The sequence below is a fragment of the Lepus europaeus genome, chromosome X (assembly GCF_033115175.1).
Source record: "Lepus europaeus isolate LE1 chromosome X, mLepTim1.pri, whole genome shotgun sequence".
Classification (NCBI taxonomy): Eukaryota; Metazoa; Chordata; class Mammalia; order Lagomorpha; family Leporidae; genus Lepus; species Lepus europaeus.
The window spans coordinates 87,030,412-87,052,797 of NC_084850.1; the positions used below are offsets into that span (position 1 = coordinate 87,030,412).

General features: G+C 48.8%; 1 protein-coding gene across 1 annotated transcript; it reads left to right on the forward strand.

Moving 5' to 3' along the window:
* Positions 1-7,738: 7,738 nt before the first annotated feature.
* On the forward strand, positions 7,739-12,263 carry PJA1 (praja ring finger ubiquitin ligase 1). The gene is made up of 2 exons (XM_062184080.1): positions 7,739-7,836; positions 9,948-12,263. Exon 2 carries the CDS (start codon positions 10,015-10,017, stop codon positions 11,782-11,784), a length of 1,770 nt encoding a protein of 589 aa, XP_062040064.1. The 5' UTR covers positions 7,739-7,836; positions 9,948-10,014; the 3' UTR covers positions 11,785-12,263.
* The last annotated feature ends 10,123 nt before the right edge of the window (positions 12,264-22,386 follow it).

The following is a 22,386-nucleotide window of genomic DNA, read 5'->3' on the forward strand; positions in this document are numbered from 1 at the left end:
ACAGCCAGGGCTGGGCCAGGCTTAAGTCAGGAGCCAGAAACTTCTTCTGGGTCTCCCATGGGGTGCAGAAGCCAAAGCACTTGGGCCATGTTCCACTGCTTTCCCAGGCACATTAGCAGGGAGCTGGATCTGAAGTGGAGCAGCCAGAACTGGAAAGGGGGCCCAAATAGGATGCCAGCACTGCAGGGAGCGGCTTAACCTGCTAAGCCACATTGCTGGCCTTTTATTGACTTACAGGAGCTTTTTGTGTATTTGGAAAATCACCTCTTTATGCAATTAGAAGCAAATATTTCCCCCAGCTTTTCATTTGTCCTTTTCTTTAAAAAAAAAAAAACTTTTAAAAATGCCTTTATTCTTGTTTTATTTCAAAGGTGGAGAAACAGAAAAACAGAAACACAGACACATACAGAGACAGTGAGAGTGAGCGAGCAAGAGAGCTCCTACGTGTTGGTTCACTCTCTAAATGTCTGCAGTGGCCAGGGCTGGAAACTCTATCCTTGTCCCCCAACCGGGTGGCAGAAAGCAAATTATTTGAGTCATCACTGCTGCCTCTCAGGGCCCAGAGTAGCAGGAAGTTGGAGTCAAGAACTGGAGCACAGTACTGAACCTAGGTGCTCTCATGTTGGACGTGGGCATCCTAATTGTTTTCTAAATCTCTAAGCCCACATTATTGTCAGGCAGCTGAACCTTTTCTTTATTTACTCCCGTGTATTCTGACAAATTTACAAAGATCTTCTCCACTCCAGGATTATAAAAACAATGTCTTATGGCTTATTTTTAAGTACTTTTGTAACTTTATGTTCCCATTTAAAGAAAATACCAGCTAGCTGAAGATATTTGCAACCCTACAAATACAATTGCCAACTGATATTCAGAATATGTAAAGAGTTCCTAGAATTCAATAATAGTAAGAAAAAAAAAACCCTAGTGGAAAAATGGAGAAAGGATATGAGCAAACAATTCAGAGAAGACCAAATCTAAGTTGCCAACAAATGTGAAAAGATGCATAACTTCTCTAGTAATTTAAGGAAAAGCAACGTTAAACAATAGTGTTCCATGGTCGACAGACTGACAATGATTTTAAAATCTAATGTGTCAGGAGCAATGAGCATATGAGGAAACATTGATGTGACTAACCTGCAGGTGGGAATGTAAATTGTTAAAAATGGTTTTGGAAAGGCCCAGTGATCACAATCTCTTGGAGACCAAGCCTTTGTGTAATGCCCTCCTCTTGAGTGATATTGATAAACAGAATATGATAAAAGTGTTAACAGGCTATTAATTCTGCTATCTGCTTTACAAGACATGTTGAAGGGAGTCATTCAGAGAGGGAAAAGGGTGATATAGGTTATTAACTTGGAAGTACTTAAAGGAAGAACATTCTAGAAGGATTACACGGAGGTATAAATAAAATAACGTTTCCTATTGTTAACTGATTTGACAAGTAACACTTTGTTCAAAACATAATGGTAATGACATTCAATGATTTTAGCTATGGACAAGTGAAATTAGTTGACAGAAACGTTGTAAGAGACAAGAGGGAGGAGTTGGGAATACTCTGTTATAAGGTATCTGTTATTTAAATGTGGACTTGGATTAGCTATAAATGTATATTATGAACTCTGGGGCAACTAGTGAAAAGAGTAAAAGTAGGAAGTGTAATTGGTATTCTATGAGAAGTGAAAAAAATGGAATCATATGATATGCTCAGGTAAAACCAGAGAAGATTGGAAAAGAGTGGAAGAGAAAAGAGAAGCAGAGAAACAAATCATGGGCAATGGATAGGAAACAGTTCCAAGTATGGTAGATATTTCAACTACAGATGTCAATAATCACTTTAAATGCCAGAAGCTTAAATGCACCAATTAATAGATATTATTGGGATGTGTTAATAAACAAGACTCAACTGTTGTCTGTATGAAACCTAATTTATGGATGAAGTCATAGATTAAGAGTAAATGGAGGCCGGTGCCGTGGCTCAATAGGCTAATCCTCCGCCTGCGGCACCAGCACACCGGGTTCTAGTCCCGGTCGGGGTGCCAGATTCTGTCCTGGTTGCCCCTCTTCCAGGCCAGCTCTCTGCTGTGGCCAGGGAGTGCAGTGGAGGATGGCCCAAGTACTTGGGCCCTGCACCCCATGGAAGACCAGGAGGAAGCACCTGGCTCCTGCCTTCAGATCAGCGTGGTGCACCGGCTGCAGCATGCAGGCCGCAGCGGCCATTGGAGGGTGAACCAACGGCAAAGGAAGACCTTTCTCTCTCTCTCTCTCTCTCACTATCCATTCTACCTGTCAAAAAAAAAAAGTAAATAGAACCACTGGTGCCGGCATCCCATATGGGCACCGGTTTGAGTCCTGGCTTCTCTACTTTCGATCCAGCTCTGCTATGGCCTGGGAAAGCAGTGGAAGATGGCCCAAGTGCTTGGGCCCCTGCACCCACGTGGGAGACCTGGAAGAAGCTCCTGGCTCTTGGCTTTTGCGCAGCCCAGCTCTGGCCATTGTGGCCATGTAACTCTGCCTCTCAAATAAATAAATAAATCTTTGGGAAAAAATGGAGAGGGTAGGTGTTTAGTGCAGCAGTTAAGACACCATTTGGGACACATGCATCCCCAAATTGGAATGACTGGGTCCGGATTCCAGCTCCACTTCTGATCTAGCTTCTTGCTAGTGTGCCTGGGAAGCAGCAGATGAGGGTCCCAGTACTTGGATTCCTGTGCCCTGCCTCCCCGCCCACTGCATGGCAAACCTGTATGGAGTTCCTGGCTCCTGAATTTGGCCTGGCCCAGGGAAGCCCTGTCATTAGTATTTGGGGAATGAACCAGAAGATGGAAGATCTCTCTCTCTCTCTCTCTCCCTCTCTCCCTCTCTCCCTCTCTCCTTCTCTCCCTCTCTCCCTCTCCCTCTCTCTCTCCTTCCCTTCCCTCTCTCTATCTCTCTCTCTCCATCTGTCACATTGTCTTTCAAATAAATAAACATTTTTTGACAGGCAGAGTGGATAGTGAGAGAGAGACAGAGAGAAAGGTCTTCCTTTTTGCCGTTGGTTCACCCTCCAATGGCCGCTGCGGCCGGCGCATCTCGCTGATCCGAAGCCAGGAGCCAGGTGCTTATCCTGGTCTCCCATGCGGGTGCAGGGCCCAAGGACTTGGGCCATCCTCCACTGCATTCCCGGGCCATAGCAGAGAGTTGGCCTGGAAGAGGGGCAACCGGGATAGAATCCGGCGCCCCAACCGGGACTAGAACCTGGTGTGCCGGCGCCGCAAGGCGGAGGATTAGCCTGATAAGCCACGGCGCCGGCCTCAAATAAATAAACACTTAAAAAAGAAAATGGATAGCAAAAAATATGCCAGGCCAACACCAATCAAAAGAAAAGCAGAACAGTTATGTTAATTTCAGACACAGAAGATTTCACAGGAAAAGTTATCAGCAACAAATAGGGGCATTACCAAATCATACTAGGGGCCGATTCTTCAAGAAGATTTAACAATCCTTCACGTGTATACACCTAACAATGGAGCATCAAAATGCATGAGGTAAAAAACAAACAAACAAACAAACAAAAAAACAAGCTGACGAGACTCCATGGAGAAGCACATGAATTCACTATTACAGTTGGAGACCTTAAAACCCCTCTCAGTAATTGACCAACCTAGCAGGCAGAAAATCAGCAAGGATATAGTTGAAATGAAACAGCACCATCAATCAACAGGATGGAGTTGACATTTAGGGACTACTTCATCCAACAACAGCAGAATACACATTCTTTCCAAGCTCACGTGGAACACTCAGCAAGAGACAACATCCTGGGCCATAAAACATGCCTTAACAAATTTACAAGACTAGACATCATACAGAGTATGTTCTTATAGTCCCAGACCACAGTGGGATTAAATTAGAAATCAATAACAGAAAGATAGTTGGGAAATACAAAAATATTTGGAATATGCTTCTAAATAACACATGGGTCAAAGAAGACTTCTCAAAATAAATTATTTTAGGATAAATAAAAATGAAAATACAACTTAACAAAGTGTATGGGATACAGCCAAAGCAGTGCCAAGAGGGAAACTTATAGCATTGTATGCCTGTATTAGCAAATAAGACAGAATCTGAAATCGGTCATCTTAGGAAAGTAGAAAAAGAACAAATTTTAAGATCCAAAGCAAGTAGGGGAAAACATTAATAAAACGTAAAGTAGAAATCAATGGCATGGTCAATGTAAAAAATCATTGAAATTAAAAGTTGGTTCTTTATAGGTTAGTAATTACTAGAGCCTAGGAGGGGTGGAGGAGAGGGAAGTTGGATAACGAGTACTAAATCAGAGTTGGAGAGAAGGAAGAAGTTCCTACTGTTACACAGCATAGCTTGGTGACTATAGTTCAAATAACCTATGTTTTTCCTGAGCAAATAGAAGAGAGAGATTCCAAGGCCCCAATCATAAAGTAAATGACAAAGCAGGGAAAATGCTGATTACCCTGATTTGATCTATACACATTGTATACCTGTATTGAAGTGTCACACATACATATCATTATTGTTAATCAAAAATGGCTAATATTTATAAAAGTAAATGCCTAAAAATCTATTAAAAATTCAAGTATTACCAAAGCAAAGCTGGTTCTTTGAAAAAACTAACATGATTGATAAGCCTCTAGCTAGACATACCAAGAAAAAAAAACAGAGAACAAACAAAATCACTAATATCAGGCATGAAAATGGAGCCATTACTATTGATCTCATGGGCATTAAAGATGATGAAGAAATATTATCAACAATTCTATGGTTACAAGTTGAAATGCTTTTCAAATCTGTTGCTTATTTTTTAAAAAAAAATATTTATTTATTTATTTGAAAGAGTTACACAGAGAGGAGAGGTAGAGAGAGAGAGAGGTCTTCCATCTGATGGTTCACTCCCCAATTGGCCACAATGGCCAGAGCTGTGCCGATCCGAAGGCAGGAGCCAGGAGCCTCCTCCCGGTCTCCCACGTGGGTGCAGGGGCCCAAGGACTTGGGCCATCTTCTACTGCTTTCCCAGACCATAGCAGAGAGCTGGACAGGAAGTGGAGCAGCCGGGTCACGAACCGGTGCCCATATGGGATGCTGGCACTGCAGGCCAGGGCGTTAACCCACTGCGCCACAGTGCCGGCCCCGTGTTGCTTACTTTTAATAGGACATAACAAAAGTGATGGGATGTCACTTCTGAAATTCTGTTATAAAAAAACCTCTCTCGCTAGCTCGCTCGCTCGCCATGCTGTGAGAAGACTCAGGCCTATAGATAGACTCACATGATGAGCAATCAAAGCCCAATAATAACAACATAAGTTAGCTTGGAAGTGGATCTTCTAAGGGCCGGCCAACAACCATGTAAAAGTACTTGGATGTGAACCAATCACGCCACTAAGGCCTTCAAATGAAACCCCAGGTGAAAACTGGTGTGCACCGTCACGAGAGACCTTCAGCCTGAGGCACCTAGCTAAGCCATTCCTGGATTCTTGACCTATAGAAACTGTGTTATAATAAATATTTGCAGTTTTAAGCTGCTAAGTTTCGGACAGTTTGTTACAGATCAACAGATAACTATTATGCCCTTTGACCGAGAAACTACTTAGTTGGACTTAGGCTCCAGTTGTTTTTTTTGCTTTTTTGCTTTTTTTCCATTCCTTTTCACTTCAGCACACATGATACTTGCAGCAGTTCACTGGGACTAACAAGGCTGTTATAGGCCAGAGGCAACAGTCCTGAGGAGAGCTAGATTGGAAGTGGAACAGCCAGGACTCCCACATGGGATGCTAGCACTTCAGGCGGTGGCTTTACCTGCTATGCCACAGCACCGGCTCCAGTGACTTATCTTCTTTGATTTCAAAAACAGAAAGGTCTAAAGATCTAAAAGAAATAAAATTTGATCAATCTTTGTGGCAGGTGCATCTGAATGTGTGCTACACTCGGTACTTTTCTGTACATCTGAATATTTAAAAATATTTGTTTGAAATAAAATGGATCTTCTCTTTTTTTAATTTTTTTTTGACAGGCAGAGTGGACAGTGAGAGAGAGAGACATAGAGAAAGGTCTTCCTTTGCCGTTGGTTCACCCTCCAATGGCCGCTGCGGCCTGCATGCTGCAGCCAGCGCACCACACTGATCTGAAGGCAGGAGCCAGGTGCTTCCTCCTGGTCTTCCATGGGGTGCAGGGCCCAAGCACTTGGGCCATCCTCCACTGCACTCCCAGCCACAGCAGAGAGCTGGCCTGGAAGAGGGGCAACCGGGACAGAATCTGGCGCCCCGACTGGGACTAGAACTCTGTGTGCCGGCGCCACAGGCGGAGGATTAGCCTATTGAGCCAAGGCGCCCACCCAGATCTTCTCTTGAGTACAAAAATACATACACAGTAGATGAGGCTTATTGGGTTGTTCAATCATTCTATTTCCTTCTTTGTAGTCTATTGGAACTGTCTATACCATGAGACGTACGGTTAAGTCTCGCATTGTAATTGTAGACTCTTTATTTATTATTTTAACAGTATTTGCGTCATAAATTTTGAAACTACGTTGTTTGACACAGAGATTTTTGTGACCAGTTTATCTTTCTTGATAAACTGAACTGTTGGTTCTCTTTAAAGCTTTTCATTTCTAATATTGTTGCAAGTGTATTTCCTTTGGTTCCCTCTCTGTGTTTTCCCCCCCTCCTCCCATCCCCTCCCTCTCTCTGTCCTTCCCTCCCTTCCTTTGTTTTTCCCCTGCTGTTATTTAACTGGTATATATCTTGCATTCCTATTTCTCCTTTAGGTGAAACTCTCATGCAAACAACATAGAACTGGATTTTTAAAAATACAATGCTCAAAACAAGATATTTTTGTAATTGATCTTAATCCATAGTACATACTGATACCTTCATGTTTGTTTCTGACCCTTTTCTTCCTTTTTTATATTGTTTCCTCCCATTTCTGCTGTTAGATTTGCCGTTTTCTCTTTTATTCCTCATTGTTACTTTAATGGTTTGAAACTCACACATCCTATTCTTGAGTGTTTTTACCACCAAACTTTTTGTTCCGTGTGCATTGCACTTCCAGCAAGAACAAAACTTTGTTACTGTTTTGTCCATGGGAAATCTCTACATTGGCTGCCAAAATTAGAGCTCAGAGTTTAATGAAATTGGTTAAACGCAAAAGGTAGAATTCTCATTAAAAAAAAAAAAAAACGCACTGCAATTGTCAGAATAGGAACCCGTGTTGGGCCGCATGTTTGGTCATTTCTTTTGGATACAGAACTTTGATTTTGTGATTAACAGCAACAAATTCTTATGCAAACCATTTCAATTTGCTTTGATCATTCGCTTGGGGGGAAAAATGTAAGCCTACTACAACCCTAACTATAGTTTCATATTCTGAATACTTCCAATAGAAACCATAACATATCACACTGAGCGTGACATAGTGATACAACTTCGCACATTGGAATTCATCAGAATTTGTAGATTGCATTTTATTACAGAGAAAGAACAGAGCGGAAGGGCATAGGGCTAAATGTTCAACATTCGTTAACGCTGGCTGTTAGCATTTCTCGCTGTCCTTTTGTGTATCCTTGCCGATTTCATCGTTTACCATGAAATAATGCTTTTGGGGAGCCCCCGCCCCCTCATTTGCCCAGAGCAGCTGCCGCCCAGCCACATCAAGAGGGCGGGCCCCAGCCAACGCAACAATCACTTCCGCCGCCGCAGTCCCCGCCCACTGGCTCCGTTGCTGTCTGACGGGGGAGGAGCCCGAGACCCAGGAGCAGCGGCTGTGGCAGTGGTGGCGGTCGGAGGTCTGAGAGCTCTGCTCTGAGGAGCCTGTGGTTGTCCGGACAGGGTGAGTGGAAGGCCCGCAGTTCACCCGGCGCTGGCACTTGGGGCGATCGGCGGGGACGGGGAGGCGTGGAGGGTTTGGGGCGGAGGGGTGAGGGGGATTCCCGTGAACCGCTTTTCAGGTTCGCCCCTCGGGAAGGGGTGGGGCGGGCTCGGGACCTGCCTGCCCAGGGAGGCCCGTGTCCTCCATCGGCCGCCGGGAGGGCCCCGCAGCCTCGTCTGCGGAGCCCCTTCCGGGCGGCTCGGTCCTCGCTCGAGTGGCTCCAGTGGCTGTTGGAGAGGAGTGAGTGGTGATCGCGACCCTCGCCTACGTCCCCTGCATCCCTCCTCGGTCCCCTTGGCGGTGCACTCCGTGTGACCTTTCTTCTCTCCCCACCCCTCCCGATTTTGCTGCCGTTTTGCCAAATGGTTAACTGGTGAAGGATTTCAGGTACAAATGGTCTGCGGGAAAGAATTGTCGGGGGGGGGGGGGAGGAATTGTTCTTCAGGAAACAACTGTACCCCCACACGCCCTTTCCCCCTCGCCCCATTCTCCCCTTGCCATATCAGTTTGGAGCTGCCCTTTGAGCAGATAACGTTTTCCTTTCCTGTTTTATGACATCGCGCTCCCTCCCCCCACTCCAGACCTGAGTCGCGCGTGTGTTGCACACACACGCGCGCACACACACCCCTTTCCATTGCGGGCCCCCTCCGGGCCACTCCATCCTGGATGTTCTAGTGCGTGGCCCCTCTGCCGCGCATGCGCACTCAAGCGCGCGCACACCCTCTCACACACCCTCACACCCTCCGGTGCCTTCCCCCTTGGGCTCACGGGCTCCCACACACCCACCTCTAGAACGGACCCTTTGCTCCTTCAGCGCTGTGGCGGGGGACGCACACACACACACACACCCTCCAGGACTGCCCTGTTTCTGCCCTGGCTGGCCACTGACACACCTGCACACACATGTAGGCTTGTTCCCATACCCTTCTCATGCGCTCTCCTGCTCTCTGCGTGCCACGGGAGTGCATTGATAACCCTCTGCTGGGGCCCCCATGTACACTCACACCTAAGTCCTCCTCCAGGGACCTCGCTGCCTGCCACAGTGACACATACAGGTAGTCTGATGGCTGGCCTCCATTCCATCCACCACATGCGTGCGTTCACACACACACACACACACACACACACACCCTGCTCTCCACTGCTGCCCCCTACCCCACTGATGCCTGTCATGTTGGCTCACATGGACAGTTTTCTGTTGTGTCTCCCATCAGGGTAAGCTGACACTCTCCCTTGCCACCACACCCTTGCTTCCTTGCCTACAAATAGGCAGCCACTGAGCAGCTCTCCTTACTTCCGGAACACCCCCCTCTCCTCTGAACCCTCCGACCCCAGGCCTGTCATGTTCACATGCACTTCCAGGGTGGATCTCCTTGTGGCTGGCAGGCAGTCAGCCCTGCTGCTCCCCACTTTCCACCTGTCCATCTCTTCTGGACACACATGCAGGCACGCATGCACACACAGTGATCTGTATTTCCCACTCTCTTCCAAACTGCATTTCTCCTGGGCATCTGCAGGGCTCAGAAAATTAAAAAAAAAAAAGAGCACATTAAGTACACAACAGTCTTTTCGCTTTCCTGGGTTGGCACACTTTCACAGTACTGCACTCACCTTTCAACTGTCCAGTACTCTCCCCCGCCCCCCCCCCCACCTTGTGTCAGGTTCTCTTCTAAGTCTGGTTTTCCTGCAAAGCTAATCTTGCAATCGTTCTGCTAGCATTAAGAATGTGGTCCAGGTCTGCACCTGCCACTCGCTGGAATGTTACTCCAGGCCTTAGAAGAAAGTGAAAGTAACTTTAAAGACCCCCCCCCCTTGGTGTTAACCTGCCTGCTGAAGTGAAAATAAATCTCCCAGCTCCTTTATTTCAGATCGATTGGACTTTTACATCTCTAAAATGTGTGTGTGTTGGGGGGAGCAGGAGCCTTTCTAGTCCAGCCCAACTGTGTTGGGAACGCTCCTGTTCCACTAGAGCAGTGCGTCAGGAAGGTAGCAAGCCTGCGTGGCACAGGCTGGCAAGAGGGGATCGGGTCCTATAGAGGCGGAGGGTCTGGAAGGAGGCATGCTTATGTCAGTTTCAGGCCAAGCAGGAGCCAGCAGGACGGGATTGCCAGCCAGAGAAGGACGACCTCAGCAGTCCCAATGCACAGACCAACCCCCAGTCAAGTCACCAAGAGGAGCCGGTCGCCATTCTCCACCACTCGTCGTACTTGGGACGGCAGTGAGAACTCGGGGCCGAGTCTGAATGTTGATAATGAGGACTATTGCAGGTACCCGCCCCGAGACTACAGGGCTTCGGGGAGCAGAAGAGCCCTGGCTTATGGACACATGGACTGTTTTGGGGCAGATGATAGTGAGGAGGAGGGGGCTGGGCCTGTGGAGCGACCGCCAGTAAGAGGGAAGGCTGGCAAGGTGAAAGATGATAAGCTGTATGACCCAGACAAAGGGGCAAGGTCTCTGGCTGGGGCGCCCCTCCAGTTCGCTAGCTTTAACCGTGACGTGAGAGAAGAACTTGCCAAGTTAGAGCCAGCCCCTGCCGACAGGTGCTCTGTCGGCAGAGCTGAGTTGCTGCAGCAGCACTGCCTGGCCCCTCACAGATCTGCCGAAGGCAAGGGCATTGCCCACGGTGATCGATTGGAGAGGGAGAGACGGGAGCCGAATTTACCTGTGCGCCCCAGCAGGGCTCCTGCAAGTATTTGTGGTGGTGGGGAAAACACCCCCAGGAGTGCAGAGGAACCGGTGGTGAGACCCAAGGTCCGAAATCTGGCCAGCCCCAGCTGCGTGAAACCAAAAATCTTTTTCGACACAGATGATGATGATGATATGCCACACAGTACTTCCAGGTGGAGAGATGCCTCGCGCGCTGACGAAGGCCACTCCGATGGCCCAGCCCGAAGAGGCAGAGGCGAAAGTTCCACTGGCTACTGCGAGCCCTTCCCTGAAGACAAGAGGGAAGCAAGGAACGACCAAGTCAAGCCAGAGAAGGTGCCGCGACGGCGGCGCACCATGGCCGACCCTGACTTCTGGACATACAGTGATGATTACTATCGGTACTGCGATGAAGACTCCGACAGTGACAAAGAGTGGATCGCCGCTCTGCGGCGCAAGTACCGAAGCCAAGAGCAGCCTCTGTCTTCCAGTGGCGAAAGCTGGGAGACCCTGCCGGGCAAGGAAGAGTGGGAGGCTCAGCAAGTGAGAGTGAGTGCCAGCAACACTAGCTTCGCTGCTGGAACCAGCGCCGGTGTCTGTACCGGCGCCGGGGCCGGGCCTGGGGCCAGCCACGATGGCGACAAGTATCCTGAAGAAGTTCCCGAGGTGTCGGTTCAGGAGGAGGAGCGGGCGTCTTTGGAAGAAGGCGAGATCCCTTGGCTACAGTATAATGAGAATGAGAGCAGCAGCGAGGGCGATAACGATTCTGGTCCTGAATTGATGCAGCCCGGGGTGTTCATGCTGGATGGCAACAACAACCTAGAAGACGACTCCAGCGTGAGCGAAGACCTCGAAGTGGACTGGAGCCTCTTTGATGGGTTTGCAGATGGGTTGGGAGTGGCCGAAGCCATTTCCTACGTGGATCCCCAGTTCCTCACTTACATGGCGCTTGAAGAACGTCTGGCCCAGGCCATGGAAACGGCCCTTGCACACTTGGAGTCGCTCGCTGTGGATGTAGAGGTGGCCAATCCACCAGCGAGCAAGGAGAGCATCGACGCTCTCCCCGAGATCCTGGTCACTGAAGATCACGGCGCGGTTGGCCAGGAAATGTGCTGTCCTATCTGTTGCAGTGAATATGTGAAGGGGGAGGTGGCGACCGAGCTGCCGTGCCACCACTACTTCCACAAGCCATGCGTGTCCATCTGGCTTCAGAAGTCCGGCACCTGCCCCGTATGCCGCTGCATGTTCCCGCCCCCTCTGTAAAAGACCGAGGCAGTACCCTCCTGGTCCGATTATTTTCCCCATCAGAAATCCACATTATACTGCAGGAGCCCTCTCGAAATTAACAATGAAAATGAAACCAATCAGTAAATTAGACTAAACCTGTTGATTCCTTGTGATTCTTTCCCAGGTGAAAATGGTCGCGTACAAATTACATTCTAAGTCCTATTGTCTTTTAGAGGCTAGAAAGGGAAAATGAAGCTTTCTAAGATGCTACTTGAGATTGCGGGGTGAACATACCTTTTCTAACTTGAAAGTTGAAGTAAATCATATTTTGTTTTCTTTGGTAGACTCTCTGACTGTTATTGTCATGTCAAGTGTATCTGTTTAAGTAAGTCCGAGAGATGAAATCACTTTTGTTGCATGTTATGGGTTAATGTTCTTGTAATTGCAGTGCCGTAAAAAGCTTATTAAAGTTCTTCTTTTGGTTTTCCAAGGTGTAACCAGGTCGTTTGCCTTTCTGTGAAATGGTGCTACCCAGTGACTTTATCATTGATCCGTTGCATTTGCATCAAAAGTAGTTCTTTGCTGTTTCCAACAGCAGAAAAAAAACTTCAGTCTCTCTGGAATTACTGACTTCAATGACAGCAAAAAAAAAAAAAAAAGAGGGTAATTTTTTTTTAAAGTGGGATTTAAGTGTATCATTGGTGAACTATTTACAGTGGAAAAGATCAAATAGGGAAGGAAGGAAAGAAACAATGAGAAAGCAAGAACACTGGTAGAAATAAATCCAAGCTGAGGGCAGATAAGAGTGAGTTAAAAAAAAATCACCTTTGAGAACATAGAGACTCTTGGAATGGTTAAAACGTGAAAGCTGTATGCCAGTTACAAACAGCAACACAGTGACACAGATAGGGCTAGAAAAATATGTGCTGGAAAGAGCTGCAGAAAAACAGAGTGAGCAGCTTTGACATTTGGCCATAGTTGCTTCAGATTTCTCTTTGCCTCTCCTCTCCTCCCCTCTCTCCTTTTTTTTTCTCTTTCTTCCTCCCTCCCTTCTTCCCCTCTCTCCTTCCCTCCTCTCTCTCTCCCTGCTCCCTCTCTCTCCAATAAACGTTTTTCATGCACAGAAGTGCCTCATTTTAGCTCCATAGAGGTAAGCACTAGCCAGCAAATGGTGTGTTTCCTTCTAGTCTGTCTTTGGACACACACAGAGTGTGCATGGATATATGTTGTGTGTGTGTGTGTGTGTATCCAAAACCAATATAAAGTACTTACATTTTCCAAAGCGGACGTAATTGATTGCAACTTGATTTTTTTTGTTCAATGTTGTTTTTGAGACTTAGCCTTTTTGGTCCATGTAGATGTAGTTGGTGCTTTTCAACTACTGTGTACAGAGTACTTAGTTCCATCAGTTACCACTGTATGTCCATTGCCCTATTGGTGAGCCTTGAAGATTTTCCCAGCATTGGGAGGGCATGGGATATACTAATAAGATATCCCTTTGTGCACATGTGTGAGTTTATAGGGGAGTAAATACATGGAAATGAAATTTCTGGGACCCCATGGTTTGTGTATCTTCACCCCCAACTACATTTTGCCAAGTTGTACTAACTGGTGCCTCTACCAACAATTTATTTTTTTAAGATTTATTTATTTTTATTTGAAAGTCAGAGTTACACAGAGAGAGAAGGAGAGGCAGAGAGAGAGAGGTCTTCCATCTGCTGCTTCACTCCCCAGTTGGCTACAACGGCCAGAGCTGTGCCGATCCGAAGCCAGGAGCCAGGAGCTTCTTCTGAGTCTCCCACGTGGGTGCGAGGGCCCAAGGATTTGGGCCATCTACTACTGCTTTCCCAGGCCATAGCAGAGAGCTGGATGGGAAGCAGAGCAGCCGGGACTAGAACCGGCGCCCATATGGGATGCTGGCGCTTCAGGCCAGGGGGTTAACCCGCTATGCCACAGTGCTGGCCCCAAGATTTATTTATTTGAAAGGCAGGGTTACAGAGAGACAGAGGCAGAGAGAGAGACAGAGACAAGTCTTCCGTCCACTGTTCACTCCCCAAATGGCCGCAACGACCAGAGCTATGCTGATCCGGAGCCAGCAGCCAGGAGCTTCTTCTGGGTCTCTCGTGTGGTGAATGCAGGGACCCAAGAACTTGCACTGCTTTCCCAGGCCGTTGAGGACAGCTGGATCAGAAGTGGAGCAGCCAGGACTTGAACTGGTGCCCATAGGGTATGCCAGCACTGCAGTTTACCTGCTATACCACAGTGTCAGCCCCCCATACCAACAATTTATAAGACCTATTTTCCCACATCTCCTACAGCCTGGATATTGTGACTGTTCCATTTCATGAGCAAGCAGTTTTTCATAATCCGTAGCTTGGGCTAGGAAGAGAAGAAACGGGAATACTCCTGTGCAATTGGCGTGCATGGCAACTACAGCAGCCACCAAGCAACACACAAGTGTCTCACATCCTTCAGCCCAGCTTGGGTACTGTTGTGACGTGGAATTCATACTAGGTAGCAGTTAAAACTGGTATTTAGTGATGCAGAATAGGGTCCCAGGCACGTTAAGTCAAAACAGCATATGTACAGTCTTAATGTAAAAGAAAGCAAGAGTTAACTACATATGAAAAGGCCTGAGAGCAGGGCATCACTGTGGCATAGACAGTAAAGCCGCCTCTTACAGTGCCAGCATTCTGTATAGGTGCCGGTTCAAGTTCTGGCTGCTCCACTTCCAATCCCAGCACAGCTCTGGCCATTGTGACCATCTGAGGAGTGAACCAGTGGGTGGAAGAACTTTCTCTCTCTGCCTCTCTTTCTCTCTCTGTATAACTCTGACTTTCAAATAAATAACTAAAATTTTTTTACAAAAAAAGATGGGGCCAGCACTGTGGCACAGTGGGTTAACACCCTGGCCTAAAGTGCCGGCATCCCATATGGGCGCCGGTTCCAGTCCCAGCTGCTTCTCTTCCGAGCCAGCTCTCTGCTATGGCCTGGGAAAGCAGTAGAAGATGGCCCAAATCCTTGGGCCCCTGCACCCACATGGGAGACCCGGAGGAAGCTCCTGGCTCCTGGCTTCAGATCAGTGCAGCTCCGGTCGTTGATGCCAATTGGGGAGTGAGCCAGTGGATGGAAGACCTCTCTCTCTCTCTCTCTCTCTCTCTCTCTGCCTCTCCTTCTCTCTCTGTAACTCTGACTTTCAAATAAATAAATAAATCTAAAAAAAAAAAAAGAAAAGGCCTGGGGTACTTCCAAAACTTTGTGGGAAATTTGGAAATCCATGCATAGTTTGTTCATTGTACACATCTTTGATGATTTTTGAACTTTATGTATGAATTTCTGATTTTTTTGTGCTGAAGGAAACAGCTTTTAGAGCCCATTTTCTAAGAACTTTTGGAAATATCTTCTTAACCTAAGTGACGGCAGTGGTCCCCTCTGTGGGGAAGGGACAGGGAGGGGAAGGAGCAAGGAAGGGGGCTTCTGATTTTTCACCTGAAGTGATGATGTCAGTGTATTAACAAAAGCCAAATCAAAAGTTGTCCAAGTTTTTTTTTTTTAGAGTTATTTATTTTACTTGAAAGTCACAGTTACGGGGGCCAGTGCTGTGGCACAGCAGGTTAACGCCCTGGCCTGAAGCTCTGGCATCCCGTATGGGCGCGGGTTGGAGACCCGGCTGCTCCACTTCTGATCCAGCTCCCTGCGAATGCACCTGGGAAAGCAGTGGAGGATGGCCCAAGTCCTTGGGCCGCTGCACCTGCATGGGAGACCTGGAAGAAGCTCCTGGCTCCTGGCTTCAGATCAGTGCAGCTCTGGCCATTGCGGCCAACCGGGGAGTGAAGCAGCAGATGGAAGACCTCTCTCTCTCTCTCTCTCTCTCTCTCTCTCTCTCTTTCTCTCTCTCTCCCTCTACTCTCTCTGTGTAACTCTGACTTTCAAATAAACAAATAAATAAATAAATCTTTTAAAAAAGTCACAGTTACACAGAGAGAGAAGGAGAGGCAGGGAGAGAGAGGTCTTGCATCTGCTGCTTCACTCCCCAGTTTGCTGCAACTGCCAGAGCTGAGCCCTTCCAAAGCCAGGAGCCAGGAGCTTCCTCTGGGTCACCCACTCGGGTGCAGGGGCCCAAGGACTTGGGCCATCTTCCGCTGCTTTCCCGGGCCATAGCAGAGAGCTGCAGCCGGGACTCGAACTGGTGCCTATATGGGATTCTGGCACTTCAGGTGGCAGCTTTACCCGCAGCCACAGTGCTGGCCCCGTTGTTCAAGTTTTCAAAGGGAAAGATGTCATTCTTCTTCTTACAGCAAGCACAGAAATATGGATAGAAACCACAATCCCTTTTTCTGCAAAGGGTTGAACTGATATTCACGACTTTGCTCCTAATGAGCCATTCTCTGTTCTCTGCTGGCCTTCAGCCAGCACCTCAGCTGGCCATGGAAACCCCAAATCTTTGAACTTGGAAATGTCCTTGGAGAATCCTTACTGGGTGGGGTTGTGGTGCTTTGCCATTAACCTTTCCTGTGGCCTAATTGGCACCACACAAAGAGGTATTTTAGTAGCACCTTTGGGTCCTGATCATCTTTCTCTCTGCTCTCACTGGCAGACAGTTGCCTACCCAGTGCCCCAAAGTCCACTGTTGGTGTCAGCAGGGGGCCTGAGGAGCAGGATCCTGAATGTTTGCCCCTGTGGTACCGTGGTGGGAGTCCGGGAGTGCAGTAGCACAGGCGCTATGCTGACAGTGCTGGTGGCCAGTAGTTCCAGTGGTAGGTTCTGACTGTCCCTGGCTGCCTCGTTCCTTTGTCGCTGCCCATTTGATTCACCACCCTTCCCGACAATTCCCCCAGCTTCTCCATAGCTTTCCAAGAAAACATTTTCTGATTACATTAACTACAGTTAGTTTCTGTTGTTTGTGATGAAGAACCCCAAATGGCACACTGGCTGAGACTGTATGTAGCTTGCCTTTGCACGTGTTTTCCTAGTCATATGAGCTATCCCAAATGACCAAGGGTCAGGCAATTTCTGTTTAGAATGGCAGTGGACCCATTTTTAGCACTTGGAGCCAGGGTTCTAGAAGCACAGGTCTTGGGGGCCTCTGGAAACAAGGCAGTCATTTTTGAAAGTGAGTTGTTTGGCATGTTCATTGAAGGCGCCACCCACCACACGCTACTTTTTTTTTTTTTAAGAAAGAGTTACACAGAGAGAGAAGGAGAGGCAGAGAGAGAGGTATTCCATCCTCTGGTTCACTCCCCAATTGGCTGCAATGGCTGGAGCTGCACCGATCCAAAGCCAGGAGCCAGGAGCTTCCTCTGGGTCTCCCACGCGGGTGCTGAGGCCCAAGGACTTGGGCCATCTTCTACTGCTTTCCCAGGCCATAGCAGAGAGCTGGATCAGAAGTGGAGCAGCCAGAACTAGAACTGGCGCCCATATGGGATGCCAGCACTACAGGCGGTGTCTTTACCCGCTGCACCACAGTGCTGGCCCCCATACTACTTCTTGCTTTGGGGCAATGAAATGGGTAGTCCTAAATTTCGGTCACTAATTTGGAGCATAAAGTACTGTATTTTACAAGAGAGCACCCTAACTTCCTGTGGTTGTCTCCCCAGCTGAACCCTTCTCTTAGCCCTTTCTGTTCCACAGACATGCCCAGGGATGTCTGGCCTGAAATGTCCTTTCCAGCCATTTCCAGTCCTATCCATCCCATCCAAAGTTCATGTGCCAGCTCCGGGGCTGGGGTGGGGGGGATACTCTGAGAGCCCCTAGCTCCTTCCCTCTCTGTGACTCTGGTCTTTGTAAGTCCCTGAAGTCAGGAGCTATGTCAGAGGCTTTCCTATAGCCCTGGCCTTGCAGTGCTTGGCAAATAAGTGTTAAGCAACACGTGGCAACAGGGTGACTAGATGATGCTCCTGAAGTTAGACTTGGACAGGGGCTGTGTTCAGACAGAGCTTAGGAGGAGCCCCAGGGAACTGACCCAAGTAGGTTTGTGTGACCTGGCATTAGTCTCACTTACACTGCAGCCTCTTGAAACCCCAGCACTCCTCCTCCCTCCCTCCCTCCCACTCTCTCATCCCCCCAATCTCTGCCCCACTTTCTGTTGATCCTAATGAGTTAGGACTAGGGTTCTCAGGCCCACTTCTCAGGTGTTTATCTGAAGATAGAGAAATCCATGGCAGTGAGCCTCCGCACACCCTCTTTGGGGCCTGCATTTGAACCTCTGACAAACATGGAGCTTGCAGGGCATTTGCTCAATTGGCGCCAGCTTTGGACAAGGCCCGTCATGGAGCTAGCTGAGTTATGGGGCCCCCCGTGCCCCCTTTTCAGCCTCCCTTGGCGGTCACGTCTGCACAACAGCACTTTGCATGCCTCCTGACCTGTTTTCCTCCCCGTGGACTCCACTGGCCAAAGAGGGTTAGTCAAACAATAGTGAGGCTTTGCAACGTCTTCCATTTGGATAAGAGTTCCCCAGACCCCGTCTTGTTCAGCCATTTCTCTAGGCTCTTCCAGCCACCGCAGCAGATGAGTGATAAGAAAGCCAAAGTTCAGAAGGGCAGTGGTGCTCTGGAGACAGGGTTTGAGTATGCATGCTTTGGGGGAAGGGCGGCAGGGGTGTCCTCTCCCTGCCCGTGGTGGGGAGCAGCAGGCAGGATCAGGACTTTGGCACAAAAGCTGGCTGTACGTAGACTCCATTCAGGCCTTCTAGTGAAAGGTCCCACGTGCTGCCAGCCTCCTAGCAGCCTGGGAACACGCTGACAAGAGGGTGGGAGAGGAGAAATAGGACACAGATATGCCAAAGGTTCTTCCCCAGGAGTTGGGGACTTAGAGATGGTGTCTGCTCATAGGGCATCAGAGACCTGTGACTGACAAGGAGCCTGGGAGCCACCCTGAAGGCAGGTCTAGACTGTGGCACCAAACACATAGAGACCAACCTTTAGAGACCCAAAGGGAACCAAGGCCAAGGCACTGCTCGGTCTAGAACAAGCTGGGGATTCCAAGTTCACTAGTTGAGTTCAAGTAGTTAGTGAGCTTGTGCCTATGATGTGTTTGGCCAGGGCCTGCAAGGCTTAGTCCTCTCAAAGTGTGAAAGATAGGCTTGTAAAGAGGGGGTTGGGATTTTCCATGGGAATTGCACTCACTGCGCAGGCCAACTCAGAGTGTGCTGGAGCTAATGCCAGGGCTGGTTTTCTGAGGCATCTGGAAGGAGCCCACTTATTCCTAAAGTGGGGGCTGGCACCCACCAGGCAAGAACAGAGGAAGAGGGAACAGGGTGGGCCCTATCAACACTGTCATCCTCTCACTTGGCACCATTTGCTTGCAGGGTCCTTTAGTGAAATGTATTAACATTTCAAATCCACATAACTCTCTGGCCCAGCCATTCCACTAGTAGGAATTTATCCTACATGAGTGAGGGCACAAGGTTGTTTGGATAAGGGTATTTATTGTTGCATTGTTTATAGAAGCAAGAGATGGGAAGGCGTTTAACATCCATCACTTGGGGCCTGGTTAAATAAATGATGGCACAGCCTGTACCCAGCGTGAGACAGCTCCATGGTGACTGTGGTCAAGAGTATTCAAAAAGCAAGAAGTTGCAACAGCAAGGCAGCAATAGCTAGGCCCAGTTATTGCCATTTGTGGCTTCCCAAAGATAGGAGCGTATCTGTGCTTAATTGTACGCAGAGATGTCTCTGGGAAGATACATCAGAAACAGGCCAAGGTCAGGGATAAGAAGGAACCATGTCACTCTGTTCTTTTTCCCCTTTGCTGTGTGTTTTCAGAATTGTTCCCCTCTCCTTCCCTCCCCTCCCCTCCGCTCCACTCTTGTCCGCTCCTCCCCTCCCCTCCCTTCCCCTTTCCTTTCTTTCTTTTACCATATGTGTACATGACAGAGAGGGAAGTGGGGGCAGAGATCTCAGGCAAAGGAACTGAATGATCAAAAGCCTGGAAGTTTGACATAGTCTGGAGTGTGTAGTGTGTGTGTGTGTGTGTGTGTGTGGCCTTGAATTGTGGAACAGAGACTCTCCCATCACTTCCAGGCATGAGGTGGAAAGTGGGCTTTCAGGACACAAGTGGTAAAATGGCCGACAGGACTCAGCCAACGGGCCAGGCTCCTTGGGAACCAGAAATGTCACCTGGAGCAGGCCTCCTCGGGGAGAAGGGAAGTGCAGGCTAGCTGGTCTCAGGAAGATGTATGTGGTCAAGAGCCGAAAGATGGCCAGCACCCAGGGCACATGCACCTGAGCTCAGGCCTCTGAAACAGGTGTCCCTGTTTGTGTGTGCTACAGAAAGGTTTCTTTCTGTTTTGGGGGGCAATTTTAAAAAAAAAGCCCATGGATTATTTATTTATTTATTTATTTGAAAGAGAGAGAGATTTTTCCATCTGCTGGTTTACTCCCCAAATGGCTGCAATGGCCAGGGCTGGGCCAGGCTGAAGCCAGGAACCAGGAGCTTCTTCTGGGTCCCCCACATGGGTGCAGGGGCCCAAACACTTGGGAGGGAGCTGGATCAGAAGTGGAGCAGCCAGGACACAAACCTATATGAGACACCAAAGTTGCAGGTGGTGGCTTAATTCACCATGTTATAATGCTGGCCTCAAGAGGGATATGTGTGTGTGTGTGTGTGTGTAGAGGGGCAATTCTTTTTTTTTCTTTGTTAAAGATTTATTTTATTTATTTGAGAGGTAGAGTTACAGACAGAGACAAAGAGAGAGGTCTTCCATCCACTGGTTCACTCCCCAAATGGCCACAACAGCTAAAGCTATGCATATCCAAAACAAGGAGTCAGGAGCTTCATCCAAGTCTCCCACGTGAGTTCAGGGGTCAAAGCACTTGGGCCATCTTCTGCTGCTTTCCCAGGTGTATTAGCAGGGAGATGGATGGGAGGTGGAGCAGCCGGGACTTGAACCGGTGCCCATATGTGATGCCAGCACTGTAGGCTGCAGCTTTACCCGCTATGCCACAACGCTGGCTCCTGGAGGGAGCAATTCTTAAAAATTCTCTTCAAGGAGCCAGTGATTGCATTAAAAAGTTAGTTTTTTAAAAAAATATTTATTTATTCACTTGAAACACAGAATTACAGAGATATGAAAAGAGAGACATGCAGAGAGAAAGGTCTTCCAACCACTGATTCGCTTCCCAAATGCCTACAATAGTCAGGGCTGGGCCAGGCCAAAGCCAAGAGCCTGGAACTCCATCCAGGTCTCCCGTGTGGGTGGCAGGGACCCAGGAACTTGGAGCATCTTCTGCTGCCTCCCCAGGCGCATTAGCAGGGAGCCTGATCAGAAATGGAGCAGCTGGGACTTGAACCGGCGCTCTGATAGAGGATGCCTGTTTGCACATGGCTTAACTACAAAAGAGCGGAGAGGGGAGGAGTGAGAATACAATTGGGATGTTGCCGAAACACTGACTGACACCTCTGAAGCTGGCATATTTCTGAGGGAAGCCAAATAAATCCTGGTTGGCCATGCTGGTCCTCGCTCAGAGTTGGGAAGAGACTTGGCCCCTGGGCACTGGGTCCTGGTGCTGGGATGGGAAAGTTTTCGTTCTAATTAGCTGTGAGCTTTGAATGAGACACGTGCCTGCTCTCAGCCTCAGCTGGCTTATTTATAAAAATGGGACACTCAAGGCCGTGCAGTGGCACAGCGGGTAAAGCCGCTGCCTGCGGTGCTGGCATCCCATATGGGAGCTGGTTCGAGTCCCGGCTGCTGCATTTCCGATCCAGCTCTCTGCTATGACCTGGGAAGGCAACAGAAGATGGCCTAGGTTTTTGGGCCCCTGCATTCATTTGGGAGACCCGGATGAAGCTCCTGGCTCCTGGCTCCTGGCTTCGGATTGGCCCAGCTCTGGCTGTTTTGTCCATTTTGGGGAGTGATCCAGCGGATGTAAGATCTCTCTCTCTCTTTCTCTCTAACTCTGCCTTTCAAATAAATAAATAAATCTTTTTCAAAAAATGGGACAGTCAGAGTGAGCAAATGAAATCACGAATGGACAAAATTTGTCATGTGCACATTGGGGATTGCTGATTTTAAGTCATGCCTCCTCCCTCGCGGGCTGGTGCAGCAAAGAGCCCAAGGTTCTGAAGGAGAACAGGAGCACTGGGTGAATGCAGAGCCCCAACTCATCAGTCTGTCCCCAGCAGCTCATCCAGGCTGACTCCCAAGTCCTGGCCACGGGTCTGGAGAGCAGTGCTTCGCAGGAGGCCTCCACATTCCCCTGGGAAGCTGAGGGCAGCAAGATGGGGGAGGAGGAGGAGGAAGCAAAATGTTTGCTATGTTTTTTTCTGTACAATTGCCTCTGCTGGCCAGGGCCCTCTGCTCACTGCTGTTTGCATGCGCAGATGGTGGCGGCAGCAGCGGCAGCCCTGTCGGTGGAGGGCTAGGCTTCCTGCATTGCATGCCCACCCCAACCAGGCCCGCTGAGGAATGTGGGCTGGTCCCGGCTGGATGGGCTCTGTGTCTCCTCCGGCCCCTCCTAGAGCCCCAGCCTGACCCCTCGTCAGGCCCAGATGAAGGAGCTTCTGTGTCATGGGGCCCTGCCCAATTAGACATGGCTGCCACTTCGACTCCGCCCTCGCAGGCTGGGCACCAGGAGGGAAAGAACGGCCCAAGGCTTGCCCGGACTCCTGCAGGCTGACAGGCTGGGAGCTCCTCTCAGT